Source organism: Lathamus discolor, chromosome 4, assembly GCF_037157495.1.
Source record: "Lathamus discolor isolate bLatDis1 chromosome 4, bLatDis1.hap1, whole genome shotgun sequence".
In the NCBI taxonomy this organism is placed as follows: Eukaryota; Metazoa; Chordata; class Aves; order Psittaciformes; family Psittacidae; genus Lathamus; species Lathamus discolor.
Window position 1 is genome coordinate 5,123,957 of NC_088887.1, and position 19,444 is coordinate 5,143,400.

The 19,444-nt window shown below is 39.0% G+C and overlaps 1 protein-coding gene across 1 annotated transcript in view; it reads left to right on the forward strand.

Annotated features, from left to right (window-relative positions):
* Positions 1-19,444, forward strand: part of LOC136012938 (ephrin type-A receptor 6) — a 478,069-nt gene that overhangs the window by 124,180 nt on the left and 334,445 nt on the right. Inside the window, exon 3 of the mRNA XM_065676043.1 lies at positions 241-904. Within this exon, the coding sequence (XP_065532115.1) occupies positions 241-904 (664 nt within the window). The remainder of the gene's footprint in view (positions 1-240; positions 905-19,444) is intronic.

The window sequence follows — 19,444 nt, forward strand, 5'->3', positions numbered from 1 at the left end:
GTATTGCCTTCATCTCTGAGCCATTTGGAAATACTGTTTTTCTAAATAGACATTTATCACAGTTCCCGAAATAAAACTCATACCATTCTGTGGTTCGTATCTGCTTTTAACTACTGTCTTTCCACTAAAATAATTTGGCCCTAAGTTCATATGCATGGAGCATGTGTGCGTATATGTGGGTTCTGTGTAAATGCGTAATACATATTTTTCTTAGTTTTAAAACATTTTTCTTCTTTTCAGTGGGATGCCATAACTGAAATGGATGAACACAATCGTCCCATTCATACTTACCAGGTATGTAATGTGATGGAACCAAACCAAAACAACTGGCTTCAAACAAACTGGATCTCCCGTGACGCTGCACAGAAAATTTATGTGGAAATGAAATTTACCCTGAGGGACTGTAACAGTATTCCATGGGTACTGGGAACCTGCAAGGAAACTTTCAATCTCTACTACATGGAGTCAGATGAGTCTCATGGAGTAAAATTCAAACCAAACCAATACACTAAAATTGATACTATTGCAGCTGATGAGAGCTTTACCCAGATGGACTTGGGTGACCGCATTCTTAAACTCAACACAGAAGTTCGTGAGGTTGGGCCAATAAACAAGAAAGGATTTTATCTTGCTTTTCAAGACATCGGAGCATGTATTGCTTTGGTCTCAGTCCGTGTTTATTACAAAAAGTGCCCTTTCACAGTCCGAAATTTGGCTATGTTTCCTGATACCATTCCAAGGGTTGATTCTTCCTCTTTGGTGGAAGTACGGGGCTCCTGTGTGAAGAGCGCTGAGGAACGTGATACTCCAAAATTGTATTGCGGAGCAGACGGGGATTGGCTCGTGCCTCTAGGCCGATGCATCTGCAGCGTAGGATATGAAGAAGTGGATGGCTCCTGCCATGGTAAGAAAACATTGCCTGTTTTGGTGATTGGTTTGTTAAGGTTTTTTGGTAGGTTGTTTTGGTTTTTGGTTTTGTGGGTTTTTTGGATTGTGGTTTCTTTTTTTTTCTTTAAAAAGAGAAGAAAATAATCTTATGATGCTATATACACAGTGAAGAGCTCATATAGTGGAAATATGGCATCACATTTTCAAGGAAAGCCTCTTATGGAGAAATAAGCATGGTTATTTGAAAGCAATTTACTGTGGATTTCTAAGAAAACAGTTACTCAAGATGACTTTAAAGTTGTCTAACTATAGGTGCAGGTATGTATATATCAGATAGTCACCTTGGCTCCTGTAGCTACTGGAGATAAGTGCATGCTTTGGAGGAAGATTTCTCTCCCAATATTTTGGGTATCTGTCACAGGATGAGATGAGCAGTGACTGACAAAAAAAATCTTCTTTTCCCTCTGTATGCCTCAACAGAGAATCTAGTCACAGTATCGTAGGATTGTTTAGGTTGAAAAAGACCTTTAAAATCATAGTCCAACCATCAGTGTAGCGCTGCCAAGTCCACCACGAAACCATGTACCTAAGTAACACAACTGCACGTCTTTTAAATACCTCTAGGGATAGAGGTTCAGCCACTTCCCTGGGTCACCCATTCCAATGCTGAACAGCCCTTTTGGTGGAAAAAAAAATACTAATATCCAATCTGAGCCTTCCTTGGGACAATTTGAGGCTATTTTCTCTTTGTCCTATTGCTTGTTCCCTGGGAGAAGAGGTCAACACACTTCCTCCTTTCGGAGAGCGATAAGAAAGAAAGCGGTAAGATCTCCCCTAACTACAAAGGGAAATGTGTTTTCTTCCCTTATTAGCACCTCACTTTTATAGGTAGGAGAGTGAACACTTGCAGGAGCAGAAGTGCATGTCTTCTGTGCAGTCCAAGTGCTGTTGTGCCTCTCTACCACTTTTGAAAGTGTGATTGCATTTGTCAGACATTGTGATAACTGGATTTTGTGCACAAATAGAAAAGCTCAGGTGACTTTTGTGCTGTTTAGGACATGAATACATTGCTAAAACTGTGAATGTTGTGTATACTTGAGTAAAGCCCAGGACTCTGAGCTTTTATAGGTTCAATTTAAGAGTACTATCCATGGAGAATGTGCACATTGAGACTTAATTTCCACCTGCCAGGACTGCTGGATAGGTGACAACTATAAAAAGCATGTATCTTTTCACACTGCACAGTTTCTTAGGAGTTAGTTGTTTTGTTAGCTAAATTGCTGCTAAAGGATAAGTGCACTTTATATGTTCTCTTTTACTGTACGTAATAGTTTCACAGTGACTTGAGACTAAGGTACATTTTCTGTAGTAGCGGTTGTAGAGAAAGCCTCAGTAATCACTGAGGTTCAACATTTGCTTTGTAGCAAGAAGGAAGGGAAAGAGTCCATATTCATACATCTCACAAGTGTTATTGCTGTTGCCCAAATATTTTGCTCTACAGCTCCTAAGATTTGATGGTACTAAGCAAGCTGCACGGCAACCTTAGGTAATATAGAGCATTAAAAGCACTCTATGTGTTGTAATCAAAAAATGGAATTCACTTTGTCTGATCTTGCTGGCATTGATTATCAAAATGTACTCATTGCAAAGATAGAGTTTTGACATTGCCATTACTGGAAGCAAGTATAATTTTCTCCATAAGGTCAAAAGATGTCTCTCTTAATGGATAAGGATTTTCTTCAAAACATTAACACTCAATGAATTTCAGTCCATTACGTGAGTCATACTGTAGAACTCTACATCAGCAATATAACCAGCAAAGTCCACAAGAAAAGCTGTCGGGAAACTTCTCTGCTATGCATTGATTCTACTTGTTTCTTCAACTGTCAGTCCAGTTTGCTGCTGAACAGGTACCTCCCATGGGAAATGGAATACCCAAAGCCATTAATGTTTGCGTATTCTTATCTATTTGACCCAAAAGAAACAAATGGCTGGTTTAAAAGTCATAATCTACTAGAGCTTTCATATATGTTTTGAGATAATCTTCATAGGCGTCTGAAGTTATCTATTTATTCATCTTCAGTGTATTGTAATGTTAGTACTACTTTTTAGGTCATTTTTTTGAAGTAGATTTGTCTTGCATTCCGTCATGAGCATCATGCTTAAGGCAAGCCCAAATGTATGAGATACTTCCAGAAGTGAAGAGCAGCAATTTAATTTCACTAGTGCCTGTTCTCCGTCTCTTGTGATTAAAGCATGAATTGGGAGGGTTACTGTCACGGTGGCCGTGTTTCCCTTGGTGCTAAAGCTGCTGGTGGAGATGTATGCTTGGACAGCTGGGAATGCATTTTACATTGTGACTGTTTTGAGCATTGTGAACTGAAGAGAGATCACTACCTATGTGTATCTTTGAGAGAACAGAAATGCTGTATTTTGAGTCTTTGCTTCTTGCCTCAGACACGAATCAGAAATTAGAAGCTTAAAAAATTTGTCACTTGTCAATCCATCCTGAACTATTTCATACCCATAGATTGCAAGATACCTGAACATTGCCAACTTTCTAAAGTAAAAATTAGTCAATTTAGCTTGGTTTTGAGGGATAGGTTGGGGGAAGGAGAAGCTGCTACATCTTAGTCTGGTAAGAAGCCCTGAGATGCATTTAAACAGTCTTCATGTCCTCTAGGTCCCTTACCCAAATCCGAAACAAAAGTCTTTTTGTCTCTTCTATTCCACAGCTAGAGTTACAAATCTGAGTCTTGGGCGTTTGATGCCATTCTGTCAGTGCTTGTAGACGTCCTCTGTGACATATTCAGAACTGATAAGTGTTTCTTTCTTCTGTGTTAAAGTAACTTCCAAAATAACAATTTATATTTTAAAATCTGTTCTGGCAAGTAAGTGGTTGGTGGGCAATACTTGCTAATACTGAATATTTTTTTCTTGTTTGCAAATGGTGTCAAACATTAAGTTATTCACCAGCACCTATCTTTAGTTGAGGAAGAATAAGCTATACTTGCCATAAAGAGCTTATCTGTCAGAGAATTTAAGAAGGAAATTTCTGTTTGATATTTGTGGGGATACGTAGTCTCTGTTCAGTAAGTACTAAATGACGTAAGGAATTATATTTTACCTTTGTCATTGCTAATGGTTTCACAAAGGAGAAACACTGGGAATCAAAAAGGTTTTGATCAGTTTTACCACTGCTGTTAAAATCATGGTGAAGCAAGTAAAGCAGATTTTGGCAGTTGAAAATAACCTAACTGGCGACACCTCAGTTACTTCAATCTTTGCAGTTTATGCATATTTCTCTGTGAATCTATCAGTGTTCCCTGTCCATTGTATTTGCTTTTAAAAACATCATTTCTGAGTGAAAGAGTCTGAGAAGAATTCACAACTGGAATAAAATATCTATACTTATTAAATGTACCCCCAAGTATGTCAAGAACAGTTCATTTACTGTAGGTAACAGTGTAGGTTACTGTTGGTTAGTGTTAAGTAACCTACAAGATCTGTAGGTAACTTGTTCAAAGCTTCTGAATATACTCAACCACATCGAACTGCTAGCATACTGCAAAAAATGGGACTTGATGATCAGCTCAAGTACTGCTCACATTAGAGAAAAAAGTACATGTTTACAGTAGATTAACATTTAAATGCCTGTCTGTTGTAGGGGGTTATTGCAGACGCTACTGGTAGCAGTTTTATGTTCATGCATAGTGGTTCTAATTCCTAAATTGCATGTCATGTGCCAAAATATTTCATGCTGTAGCTCGCTTTCGTTCGCACTGTACTTTTTTTTTCTACTTGCAAATAGAGAACACTTTTGTCCTTAAGGCTCGCGATTAGTGTGAATTAAAATGATATCGTTGCCTAGATGAAGTAGGAGGAAAATTATGTGTGGTGGCCCGCGTGAAATGGATGTGATATAACTTACTATCAGAAAGATGAATTTTTAGTGAGTTTGACTAGTCTGAAGAGATACGACTTTGCTGTATTAAAAGACTTTGCCTTTTTCTGAACACTTTATAGGTTGGTTTGTTGACTTTTCTGTTTCGTGATAATTACGTTAGTGCCCTTTCTTATACACTGGGTTAGGTTCCAGGTTGGCTCCCACAAAGCTTGTAAAGATGTGCATGGTTTTGGTTATGGGTTTGGGTTGATTTGTTTTGTTTATGTGTGTTTGGTGTTTTTTTTTAAGAGCGCTTTGGTATCTTCGGTGTCTTAATGCTGAGGGTATTTCTCAAGTTTGTTGCTGATATTTTTTGTTTGCTTGTGGCTTTCTTATTGCTGCAAAGTGTTAGGAATTAAATAAGTATGTGGGGGTACCTGTCCTCAATGGCTGCCTGAGTTAGCAGCCAGAACATTCTCAGTACCATATAAATTCATGTTGCAGCTCACACCCCCTGCCATCTATAGCCATCTGCAGATCTGTTTAGTTGGATAAATTGTAACACAAGAAATGTGATAAAACAGCTGGAAAGGGGCACTGCTTCAGAAGTGAGGATTTATGAGAAGGCAAGCAAAAGACCTTTTATTAGATTTTATGTAGCAAGGAAACTTCACTGATGTTAAATGAGCCCAAGTTGTTGACACATTCCTGTCACATCGTACTGGCTTATCTTGCATTCTTCTGAGCAAATAAGAAACCTTGTGATAGCTGCCATTAGCTGGTTTCCAGAATATTTCACTGTAAAAGTTCAAACTAAAACCTTGATTTTTTTCTAACTGCATTTGAATAAATCATGTATCTATAGGAAACTTGTTGTTTGTAAGCAGAATTAATCCTCAGAAATTACCGTTTTTCACTTTGATTCTGAAATGTGTATCAAAGTACAGTATTTGGTGTGAAACCTGCTTTGATGGTTGAACCTTGTGAGGTTCCCTGGGTCAGGGCAGCCCCTGGTATCAATATGGGCTGGGGATGAAGTGATAAGAGAGTACTGCGGAGGAGAAGGACCTGGGGATATTGGTGGATGAAAGATTGGACATCAGCCTGCAATGAATGCTTGCAGCCTAGAAGGCCAATTGTATACTGAGCTGCATAGAAAGGAGCATGGCCAGCAGGTCAAGGGAGGTCATTCTGCCTCTCTGCTCTGGTGAGACTTCACCTGGAGGTACTCTGTCCAGCTCTGAGGTCCTTGGTACTGAGAAGATATGGACCTGTTGGGGATGGTCCAGAGTAGGGCCACAGAAATGATCAGGCGGATGGAACACCTCTCCTGTGACAAATGACTGAGTTGGAGTTGTTCAGCCTGGAGAAGAGAAGATGCCTGGGAGATCTTATTGTGGCCTTTTGGTACTTAAAAGGGGTCTATGAGAAAGATGGGGAGAAACTTCTTAGCAGGGCCTGTTGCAATAATATGAGGGGTGATGGTTTTAAACTAACAGAGAGGAGTTTAGGGCTGGATGTGAGGAAGAAATTCTTCGCAATGAAGGTAGTAAAATACTGCCACAGGGTGCTCAGGGAGGTGGTGGATGCACCATCCCTGGAGTCATTCAAGGCCAGGCTGGCTGTGGTTCTGGGCAACCTGATCTAGTTGAAGATGTCCCTGCTCATTGCAAGGGGGTTGGACTAGATGACATTTGAAGGTCCCTTCCAACCCAAACTAATCTATGATTCCATCATGATTTATGGTGGAACAAAGAAGCCAGTTTAGGTTAAATAGCAAGTTTTATACTGATAAACTGTCACTATTTTCTGTTTGTACACATAGACATGAAGTTTCAGAAGCAAAAGCATGCTGATGACTCAGATATGACTTGCCTCAGGTTTTGTGTTAGTGTATCCTGTTGAATATTGATCCTACCAGCTATCTTTGGTAAACAGTAGACAAAAATTGTCAGAGGACTGGAGTGATTGATTTTGTTGTTGTTGTGTATGACTGGCTAACACAGCCTCATGATTTGAAATTAAGCAGCAGCCCATAGTAAATGACAATTATTTGTTCTTGCTCTGCTGAAACACGTACACTCCAGTGATGGTCATGTGCAAAACTTGTAATACTGCTAGAAGCAAATTTATTTCATAAAGTGCAGGTATAAATACAAATGTATTCGTATATCTATTCAGCTGTGTATAGAATAAGTTCACTATAAAACTTTTGCTTGATGTATTATCATTTGTTAACCTGCTATGCAGTTTTCTTAGCTACTTTGCTATCTTCCTCTACTCCCCATCCCATACGTTAGGCTCATGTGTGGCAAATCTCCCCACTGTAGGGTCGGTAGTGGCGCTGCGTCCTAGGGTTGCATCGCAGGGAGTAACAGCAGTTTAAGCCCGCGGACTCTCATGCTGTAGGTGTGAAGGGATTGGCATACATAGCCCAGGAGATGGCGAGCGACTCTTGAGCTGTGCTGCATTTGTGAGGTGCCAAATGAGGAAACAAAGATCAAGTCTGTAGGTCTTATTCACAAATCTTTTGTATATCTGTTGCAGATGGATTTGTCTATATATATATATATAATAAGATGCTGTGTTCCAACAGTAACAAGCTAGTTATAATTGAATTCTTGACTTCTAATGAAATTTGATATTAAAAAAGTCAAAAATGCTTATTTGGCAGAAATGATCATGCATACCACCATTCAAGTTCCTCTTGTGTTGTTAAAAATGGGAATAATAGAAAGACTGACAGGTTGGATGGTATAGCATGGCAAGATCTGAAGAAAGAAGGCACTCATCCTGTATGCTGTCCTGTGTTCTTCACAGTGATGGGATCTGGCCTCAAAACATATGTTGCATCTTAGAGAGACTAACAGAAATGGTGCTTCACCATTCTTGGGTAATAAAATTTTTTCTTGCTTGCCGCTTGATTACTTTTCTTGTTCTGGGAGTCAGTAGCTAAAGCTTGAGCTCAAATATTTTGGATTAATTTAACTTGGAAAATGTTCATTGCTCTTTACACATGATCAAACTGAACTGTTTTCAACAATCAAATATGTTGAACGTAGGCAAGTCTTGCTTGAATGAAAAACCTGGCCTGCTGTATTTAATGAATGTAAAAATACAGCACTGGTTGCTTCTATCTTGTTACAGTTGTAGGAGGCTTGCCTCCAGCTGGAAGTGTGATAGGGTTTTCTTATGGTCGAGTATATTCGCTTCAGCATGTAGGTTTTGTCAATATGCTGAACTAACATACATCTCTGAGTTCTGAAGAGGTCTTTTGTGACAAGCACATGGACAAGAGTAAAGCTGCAATGGTTCACTTGTAAATACTTAATAACACTTGTTGAATACAAAACCCCTTGTGTTAGTCATTGAATTTGTTGAAAGCTGCAGAAGAGAAGTACTTTGTGAGGAAGCTGGGATTTACAAACTTGACCACTAATTGGACAAAGGAATGCCTTGTGATCAGCACAATTGTGTGAAAATCGTGTCTTAAGGATGTCCGTAGCTGTGTGTTGCAACACAATAACAGTTTTGGCGTATGTGTTTGATGTATTTGTGTTTGTGAAAATTCAGTTTCTAGAATGTTTGTTCATCACTGACTTTGTGGTGGAGCCCTTAATAGTGAAAAGAAATATAAGCTGAAAAATAATAGTAGTCAGGGTGCTCAGTGAAAGTTTCCAAGTTTTTAATGCTACACCAGGCTGTGGATTTGTTTTAAATAACAAGACTATTTCTCTTAATTCTTAAACCTCGTAAGAATGTGTACCTTGATAATGGTCAGAAAATTCTGCATAAGAGATTCTCAGAATGTAGGAATTAGATTTAGAACAAAAAATTTATTTTCCTCGTGCTGTTGCTGAGAAGCACTTAAGTTTTTAGGTGGAAATAATTGAAACATTTTATAATATCGTTATTATTTCCATGTAGATGATGTCCCTTTGAGAACTCATAAAATTATGCTCCAAAATCTGAAGATAATCACCAGTACTTCCTCCAAGGCAGGTTATTAATCAGTAACATATTCACAAATAAACCATAAAACCCCTTCTGTAATAGAACTGCTCCCGTTGAGGTTTCCCATCATTTTATTCAGTCAATTATTAAAGCATTTTTGCTGAGAAATTTAATTTCAACAGCAATCAATAAAGGGTTTCCTTTTGCATAGTGTAGCCTAGAAATCATAAGCAAAAGTGAAATATCAGTGTAAAGACTTTTTTGACAGGAAGTTTGTCTTGAATAGAAATCGCGTGTATGAGTGTTTGAAAACTTGAACTATATTTGCTTTTTGTAACTCTTAGTAAGAATGGAACTGAGACGAGATTTGCTTTAGCCAATCTTTTTCTTCCTAGAACTTAAGGTTGAAAATAATATCAAAAGCAGTCATTTTTCACAGCAAGTTTTATGTAGGCTATAGAGTCATTTCATGTCATGGACTACTTTAGATTTCAAGTGCAGTGGTATTTAAAAGGCTCTCAGAAATCATCCCCACCAAAATCTGTGTCATCTTAGAGGTCTTAGTTGAGCAAGGCAGTTTCCGTTCTACTCACAGATTTAAGTCTTGCCAAATGAGAGGGGGAGAAGGGGAGAAGGAAACAAACAAAAATGAAACCAAACCTAAAGAACAAAACCCTGTATGGCAAATGCAATGCTATTAACTGCAGGAGTTACCACTGACACCTTTCTATAAGACCAAAGGGAGAGGAGGGAGAAGTCCCATTGAGTTGAGATGTAAGTTAGAGTTTTTTCTGTCTGCAGTAGTTTAGGTTGGGGTTTGCACCATGATGAATCTTGAGATTTCAGAAGTTTGACTATGATCACAACTCCTCCCTAAGAAAAAACAACATCCTCAGCAGTATATCACGTTGCACTGCTGCTTTAGTGCAATGTGTCCTGGAGCTGCTGCAGGGTCAGAGAGCGAGGGTTGCGCATCACTCCCTAACCTTTATTATGTGGGGAAAGCTTGACGGAGGTGCAGATTTGTGCTGTGACTTAGAGCACTGAGCCTGCAGCTTTCAAGAGAACTGATGAAGATGGATGCCTTTTGAGCTGCAGTTTGTAAGTCTCTTGGCAAGAAGAGAGGATCAGTAACTGAGACTTCAAAAGATCACTTGCTGTATTACTTTGGGATGCCAAATTGTGAAAAGGAAACTGATTCTTTTGGGTCTACAGTGCCATAATGCTTTAGCGTCTTCAGCGCTTCACAGTCTTTTGTAGGGAGCTGGAAGACCTGTCCTGGGAACTGTGCTGGGCAGGCAGCATCAAGTGCTTGCTTGCAGAAACATTTCACGTGGCACCTGGTGCTAGTATAAAAAGGAAATGCAGCTGAACATCTGGGGGGGGGTGGAGTGGGAGAGAGGGAGGAGAAAGAGTAGCATCCCTCTAAACATCTGTCGCTGCTCTGACATATCTGTGATAATCTTACAAAGGTGGTGTTGCTGGTACTTCTTTTATAGCTTTATTGTGTTCTTGTTTTTGTAATTGTTGTTTACTGATCTACTCTGTAGAATATTCCTCCTTACTCGGTATCTCAGTTACCCGCTCTGTGTACTGTGAACAAATATGTTTGAGCTTCTACAAGTACTTGCAATTTGCTCTTTTGGTCTTATTGCTCTCTTAGCATCAGTCTTGCTGGTGTTTATGTAAATATTTAAAAGTTCGTTTCTCTTGTATCTTTGTGTCTTTCTCTGACTCTTTATGTCACGTAATCTGGATTTCTTCAAATCTCACTTAGATTTCTTCTAATCTCACTTAGATTTCTTCAGATCTCATTTAGATTTTCCAAAGGTGTGCACAAGGTATTTTGTACAGTTCAATGCAATATCAGAAACAGTTAAAAACAAAACCAATAACCCCATAACATGACCTGAAGACAGAAAATTCCTTAAACTTAAAGTTCGTAATTTTATTGTTAAATGTAACAAGTGAATTGTATCCAAAGGGCTCATTTGCTGGGAAATATTTAGAAGATTCTAGTGACAAGTTTAAGTGTTATATCCCAAAGGTCTTACTTTCATTTTCCTTTTAGGTAAGTTGGTGACATAAAGTTTTCTGTTAACATTTTTAGTGTTTTGTTGATTAAAAGTGAAATTCCTACAAAGATAAATCATAGAATCATAGAATAGTTAGGGTTGGAAAGGACCTTAAGATCATCCAGTTTCACCCCCCCTGCCATGGGCAGGGACACCTCACACTAAACCGTCTCGCCCAAGGCTTCGTCCAACCTGGCCTTTAACACCGCCAGGGATGGAGCATTCACAACCTCCCTGGGCAACCCATTCCAGTGCCTCACCACCCTTACAGGAAAGAATTTCCTCCTTATATCCAATCTAAACTTCCCCTGTTTAAGTTTTAACCCATTACCCCTTGTCCTGTTGCTACAGTCCCTAATGAAGAGTCCCTCTCCAGCATCCCTATAGGCCCCCTTCAGACGCTGGAAGGCTGCTCTGAGGTCCCCACGCAGCCTTCTCTTCTCCAGGCTGAACAGCCCCAACTTCCTCAGCCTGTCTTCATACGGGAGGTGCTCCAGTCCCCTGATCATCCTCGTGGCCCTCCTCTGGACTTGTTCCAACAGTTCCATGTTCTTTTTATGTTGAGGACACCAGAACTGCACACAATGCTCCAGGTGAGGTCTCACAATAGAACAAAAGAAATAGTCTGCACACTTCTTGGTGATTCAAGGTAACTGTAGGGTTTGAAAAGTCAAACTGAATGCAGTGTGGGTGCTTTATTTGTGCAAGCTGCATTTCCAGGATGTCTGTTGAACAGGTATCTAGTTGTTTAGACTAAAATCTTCGGAAAGTTGGAGTGTATTTATTTTCCATTTCTTATTTATCAGCTTATTCTGAGCAGTGAATGCATTCGTCTAAGGTGAATTCAGGCAAAAGATTGCATTTGTTTGAGTGCATTTCTCTCCAATTTTCCACATTGTTTGGATTCCCTCTTTATATGATTCTTTTTATTACAACCTTTTTCTGTTACTTGTATCTTCCTGTAGTGAACATTGATGTCCAACTGCACAGGATGCATGTTGGGCTTTAGAAGAGCTTAGGTGTTTATTTGGTGTTTGGTGCCCACAGCAAGGGTATGGAAGAAAACATCCTGTAGAAATTGAAGGTAATTTTTGTGGCTGCTCTGTATTACCTTTTCCCCACAGGTTTATGCAGTTGCTATGTTGTTATAATATGGATTTTTAGTAGTGCTATTACAGCTGATGGTTCACAGCAGCTTCTTAACCATAACTTGAATCAATGTATCCTGACTTTTCAGGCAGTGAAAAGTGGCTCTGAGTTATCTGTGGAACCAGCCTCCGCTGGATCAGCCCCTATGGCTGCTCTCGCAGGAGCCCTTCACTACTTCTGGTAGTCTTCCTTGTCTCGCCCCTCCTTAGCCACTTCTCTGAGTCACTTGCTCCCTGCATTTCCTCACCAGCAGCTCACAGAGAGTCTGCCTCAGACCTCGTCTCCAGATGAGGTCCTGGGCCTCAGCCAGCATGTGCCCATTGTGTTTAAGAGTTGTCATAATTCAAGTGACACTAAATAGGTTTTGGTGATTGAAGTAGATCTAAAGGGCTAGACAAACATTAACAAAGACTTGCTATCTGACACTCCTCAGAAATGGAGTCCCATAGTGCTTTAGTTGATGTACTGAAAATCCTTTTCTTTAAGGGTTTAGGGCTTTTTTTTTTTTTTTGTTTGGTTTGGTTTGCCGCCCTGCACCCTCTTAGTTTTACTTGTAGGAGTCCCATCAAAACACGGGAGAATGTTCAGGGAAGGATCCTGAGTTTACAAGAGGCACCTGACTTTGTGATGGTGGTCTTTTGAACATCAGTTTTTCATTAATCTTTCTGTCTTGCAGAGTAAATCATTCTGCAGAGGAGGGTGATCCTTGGGAACCTACCAACTGCAGTAGGCTTGTGTTGTTCTAGTGATATGTCTGCTAACAGTAGAATAAATTATGTAAAACAGGTCTCGTACCTGCCAGTGAAACATCTAACAGTCAAGGACGGCACTTGAAATGTCTTTCTTTAAAGAAGCATTGCTTCAAAGGGATAATGATCAAAGCATGAATACATTCCCTAAGGACATGGAAATGTATGCATACAGAGTTTATACTCTAACAATGAATGTTTAGTTATTTGGTATCTGGCTATTATATAATAACAGTTATGTATGTGAAATGTCTTAATTTTGCTGTGACAGCTTGATGGTATTCCCAGATGTTAAATATTTCAAAGCTTATCTTACATGTATTCACAAACAAGATGAAAGTGTTAATTCTAATTAAAATGATGCCCTGTTCAGTAGCAGCCCTAATAAAGTCCCCATGGAACAGTAAATTTAATAGCAATACATCTTCTATGCAGAGTCAAAATTTAGCTTTCGGTTTTACTGTAAACCGATCTTCAAGGCAGAACTAAATAGTCAAGATAGGAAAACTGTGACAGATCATATTCAAAAGTCATTTGAATATGTGCAGTATTTTACATACCAGAATCTATGTGTATTGGCAGTTCAGACACGAAACTGGGGGCACATCTTCTAGACTTAATGAGTATTCCAGTTTCTTAAAGTACTTATTTCACTCGGTAAATACGATCTTAATGGTCAGACTCACTGTCGTTCGCCGTCTGCCTGTTACAATTTTGTTTTCAATTATTTTAAAGCAATATTTGAGAAACCACAGGTTTTTTAGTGTAACATACTTTAATACTAACCCATTACGTTGTGGAAAAGCCTTATACCTGTTTATGTTCAAGATGCCTTCACAGGGATAGTGAGAATTTTTAAGTCGAATCATTGAGATGTCAGAGAATGCAATAATAGTTAAAGATGTATAAGTATTTTTGTATTAGTAACTCAGAATAAATTTTCCACCACATTTAACAGAAAACATAAAAGAAGCCATTAAGTCAGATGGAGTCAGGAGCCAGTAAAGACCCTGGGGAAAGATCTAGGGGAATGCCTGGAGGCATAGTTGGTTTGTAGCATTTAGGATGCTGGTAGAGGCAAATCCCAAACTAGGAGAATGTGTACACTTTTGAAAATCAAAATAGGGATTCTTTTGCCGTACAGTAAATGAATACATTTGATTACCTCTGCATGTGCTTTTCTTTGTAAACTATGCTTTGTTCTCATTTTGCATATTTATCTCAGGTGTTTAACATTATAGACACAAATGCCATAGTTAACAGGCCCATGTAAGAGAAATTCTGTGATGTGAAGGAAGTTGAGTTTGAAAAATGTCTTTTTAATTTCTCAATAAAAATCTGGATTCTCTTCAAAGTGAAGTTTTGAGGGAGAAATGCCTGAGACTAGGACATCGGAAGATTTCCCTCCCCACACCCCTACCTTCTATGTGATGCTTTTCAAGTGTTTTCTTTAAGAAACACTAAACTGATAACACAAGTTTTTATAAGTAAAATTATAGATTGGGACTGCAGTATCAGAAAGCCGAAGCTCTTGAGTTACTTTTTGGCATCATGATTCCTTGATGATGGTGATTCTTGTTACTAATACTAGTAGTAGCAGTAGTAGTATTTTACCACAATCATGCAATGTGTCAATTTTGTCAGAAAATCATACTCTGATCATAAGTTATAAATACCTGGAGTTTATAGCTTGTGGGGTTCATGTTTGTGCTTTTGTTTTCTTTAACTGCATTCCTTTTCATGTATTGACTTGGGTTTTGGGGGCTGTACTGGCTTTTTAACTCGATGAAGCGATTAAAATTTTTAAATCAAATTTCATACGTGAAAGTTCTTGAATTTTGCTGAAATTCCAAATATTTAGTGAAAAGTCCCAAAATAAGCTACTGTGTTCATCTGACAAACAGGTAAGCAGGGATAGTGGAAGAGAAAGAATTCTGTTTATACCCTTAATGTCCCTTAGCAAATGGCCACCATGTTGTCAAAGTGCCCTTACAGAGGTTTTTTCAGTGCTCTGACCTGGTTGAGGTCTCAATGGCTCTCGGTCTCTCTGTGGGAGACTGGCTCAGCTCCTCTTGCTAAACATCATTAGACTTTACCTTTGATAAACAGCTCAGCTTAGCTGTGAAGAAAGCTGTCATGAGATAAGATAAACATATGTAATGAACCTGAATTTAGCTAGTGCAAAGTGCAGGTTAGTGTGTTGTGTATGTTACAGATCCTGGCAAGGCGGTTAGAGAAGAAGCAGAGCAACAGTCGCAGATTACTGCCATTCTCATCCTTACCTTCCATGCAACTAATGTATCACAGAATCACAGAATCCCAAGGGTTGGAAGGGACCTCAAAAGATCATCTAGTCCAACCCCCCTGCAAGAGCAGGGTAACCTACAGTACATCACACAGGAACTTGTCCAGGCGGGCCTTGAATATCTCCAGTGTATGAGCGATTTATTAGCTGTTGTTTCTCAAGGTTTCACCAAATTTTGCAATCCTGTCTGTCAGTTGATATTACCAACTTCAGAATAAAAAATGCAAACAGAGGGGAAAAAAGTATCAACAATTGCTATAGCCAAATGATGGTTTTGGACAAGCCTGAGCGTCAGAGACCTCTGCAAAAGCTTCCTCTTTGGTAAAGTTTTCACCCTACCCTGAATGAGATATAGTTGCCCTATCTAGGAAAACAGTCCCACCTGTTACCCAGTAAATTCTCTTTCAGAACTTTGGAAATGGGGAAAAGATTTTTTTGCTATCCTTATTTATTCTGGATATCTGCAACCATTAGGGACAGCAGCAGAGAACACTAAAACTGTTAAAAGAATGTAAACCTCTCTCTTACAGCTACATCACTATCAGTTACACCATAACATAGCAGAGTAATAAGTAATAGCTGTGAATTGTGAAATGGATAAGGTATAATTCATGTCATTTGATCACAGCTGGAAACAACCCAAGAAATACTTTGTTGCAAAGTAGTCTTGAACAGAAAAAATACTTTCTCTGCTCCTTACTTTGTGTGGTGGTGGTAAACTGTGAACTTCTTAAGCTTTCTACGGTGAGTAACTACAGGGCAAAAACAGGTTATTGATGTATTAGTGGATTTGAAACTTAGTCTTTAACCTGGTAGTAGGAGTGAGGTGGTAAAGAACCATAAGAAGCAAACTGAATATTTCTTTCAAGTAAGACATGACATAGAATTGTAAGTATCCTTATTTTATCTGTGGATTTTTAAGGGGATGATCAGAAGCTTTAGTGATTAAACTGGAAACAGTGCCAACTGCATCTTCCAGAGTTTCTCTGAAATGCTTCTTTCGAGCAATCGTTACACACCACAGATTGTTCAGCGCACATTTCAAACTGGGAAGCCTGCAACATCCAATGTGACTTTAGCTGAAATTAGTAGGAGCTATCGATTTTTGAACTGTAGCGTTAGTTGTGTTTGTTATGGCATCAAGAACATACTGACCTACATATACTCAAGAACTAAACGCAGATGCATGCTCTTTAAATACGTATCTTAGAGGGTTTTTCTCTGCTTGCGAACAATGAGTGTGTTGTGGGTGAATTCTTCACATTAATCTGGCTAGCATCCTTTGTTTTGTTGTCTCCTGTTGCTGGAGCTGTATTTTTAATACAGCAATTAGGATGAACCTAAGGGTAAGGTGTTATTTAGCCAGGTCATTTTCTGTTTGAACTTTTAAAGTGCCTCTCTTGTTCTTTTGCCGCTTACGCTGGAGGTTAGGGCTCAGTTTTGGATCCTACAGTGCTGATGTATGTATGCACATGAAAATGCTACACAGTAAACAGAATTCTCAGTGTCTGGGTGTTTAGCAGCTCTTGGTTATCACCCTAATGCATTTCTTTAGTATTTTGGGGTTGGGGTGATGGTGCATTTAGGGATGGTGAGTGAAAGTTTTGTAGTCTCGAAAGGAAAATAGTGGCTAATTTCCATTAAGGTCATGGGAAGCAGAACCAAGTCAGTGGTTGTCTCAGTAACTGTTAATACAGATGTGCAAATGTAATCTGAAAAAAATGTAGTCATCAACTTTGTAGCTGTTAAATACCTTATAGATCCAGATTAGAGGGAGGACCACACTTACAGGGATCAGCAGGCACACCCACCTTCATAATTCTCCATTAGTGTGATTTAATGCTTATGCATCAATTCTTCACACATTTTGTTGTGTTTATCTATTTATTTAAGTATAAATGAGCAGCATGTGAAGCAAAGTTGTAGGAGCAACATATTCTAACAATTCAGGCTGTTCTGTGCTAGCAGTCTGACATTTAGATGCAGATGCATCATGACATTTTTAAACATGGAACTAACTTTGTGATGCGTTTGAATGTAAAAATGCCGTGACACAAACTCCTGTGAATAGAGAACCGTTGCCTAAACTAAATTCTTCCTCTAAAGGAAGAAGTGGCCTGACCAAATGAGAATAAATTTAAAAACAACCCACCTATGTTCCAGGTAGCTGTAGAAAAAGAAGTAATCATAATATAAATCAAAACCATTTACAAGTAATTGTGGGATTCCTCTCTGTGGGCATAGTTTGTTGTTTTTAAGAAATAGATCATGCTAATGGCCATAGCCTGTGGAGATAAATAAGCTTTTTGATTTTCCCTTTAACAGTAAACATAAAAATGTTGCTTGCAGCCTGTCTGCAGATAAAATGATGTCTTCATAAAATATATCGCCTGGTCTAATGATCCAAAACTAACCACATCATTTTAAAAGGCAGTGCTGAGATTGCTCTTACCCCATGAGTGTTGAATTAGAATAAATTTGTATGTGACCATATCGTAAAGGAAAAAGATCCAAAGAAGAAATATTCTTTCATGTCATAGCACTCTTGTACCAGTGCCTGGATGGTACTAGTTTTGTATACATCTCCCGGTAGTATGTTTGATGAAAACATAATTATGATGAATCAGATGTGACCCTCCCCTGTTTTGTGTACCAAGGCAGGTGGAGCCAGGCAGGGGAGACCAGGGCTCATTGCTGGGAGATGCTGTCCATCAGGCAGTGTCTCACCGTGGTCTTGTCTGGGCTTCTGCGCTACCTGCGGTGTTTGATGGCAATTGACATATTTGTGTGCGTTATTCTTCCTACTCCTTGCGATAATGGATACATATGGAGCTGAGTCACAGTTACTAGGGAAGGGGGCTGGTGTGGGCACAGCCACCCCTGCCAGGAAGCAGCCTCGGCAAGAACCTTCATTCTAATGCAGCAGACTGATGTTTTGTCCTGGAAATAGGAGCAGGGAGCTGGCTTTTGTGACCAGGACTGCCAAGGGCCCAGGAGTGAGATGAAGAACTAAGTTACTTTACAGCATCAACACACCTGTTTTATCATTTTCCAGTCTTTTTGCCCATCATCTCTCCTTACCAGTGATGCAGTGTCCAAGCAAGATATACAAGCACTTTAGCACATGTAGTTTTTGCTGGTGTATTCTGCCAGACATGACCAGGTTAGCATCTCCTGTCCCAAAATCCCTGAGGTAGAGATTAATAATGATGCTACAGACTGTTTTGCATAAAGTTACTTTGTCTCTAGAAACTACTGCATTGTCAATGTGTTGTGAAAGCTGTGATTTCTTGAGCAGAAAGAATTATTTTATCCACAAAGTGGAAGCTCCGCATGAAAATTTTAAAAGGGTGGGTTATTCAATCTTGGAGCAGTAAAAATAACATAAGGAATAGCAAGCAATGGTGGAATCTACTGGACAGTAGTATTTACAGTGGACAGGAAAGGAATTGTGTATATAATCATAATAAAAATATCTTGGAAACCTGTAAAACTGTTTTCTTTGTTTCTGGTTTACAGACTTTCCTACCCTTTAGGAATAAATTAGGTAAACCTGAAAGAAATGGAGGCGCAGTAGCTATAAAACAGCCTATTGATTTTTGACTGTATCGCTGTCTTTGGTAATCTTTTACAGTTGCCTGCATCCAAAAAAAAAAACCCCACAATGTAGTACTACAGAAGCAATGTAAGTAATCAGTATTTGATTATACCTGTGCCTTGTCCCTCTTTACCTAAATGTTAATAGTATCAGCAGAGCAATTTAACCCGAAACACAAGGACATGAGCACAATAAAACTTTTCGGTTACTTCAGAAATGAATTGTAATAATAAAGATATTTATGTAGCATTTATTTTTGGCTTTAACTTCCAGAACATTAATACTTTTCCACATGCATTCTCCTAGGTCTTTATGCACTTATGTGGTTTTCCATTTCTGAAGGGTGTGGGGTTGTGATAGCTTGTTTGTGTTCCGTTGTGGTTTTTTGTTTCGTTGTTCCAGTTTTGTGTTTGTTTTTCATTTTGTTTCATTTTTCAAGAGGACTACAGCAGGGATAGAAACGTGGGCATTCCGAGGAACAAATGGATGGTTACAATACCTATCATTACTGAGAAAACTCCATGATAGAGCTAATAAAATTCTAATAGGTAGCTCCTTTTCTCAACAAGGACTTGTAACTGAGAGCAATGCATGACCTCAGTTCCACTGTGAACAATTAGATGTAGCAGGTATCTAGAAAAAGGGATAACTTGAGAAAAATCATTGAGTCTATTTCTTCTGTGTTAGGCTTCTGTGCTGGTGATGGTTGGATGGAGAAGGTAATGAATACTTAAAATAAATAATCGGGACACTGTGTAGTTTTAGTATATTGAATGTAAGGAAAGTGGTATCTTTCTGGGCTTGCCATCTTGGTAATTTTGCCCAATACTCTGTTAAAAT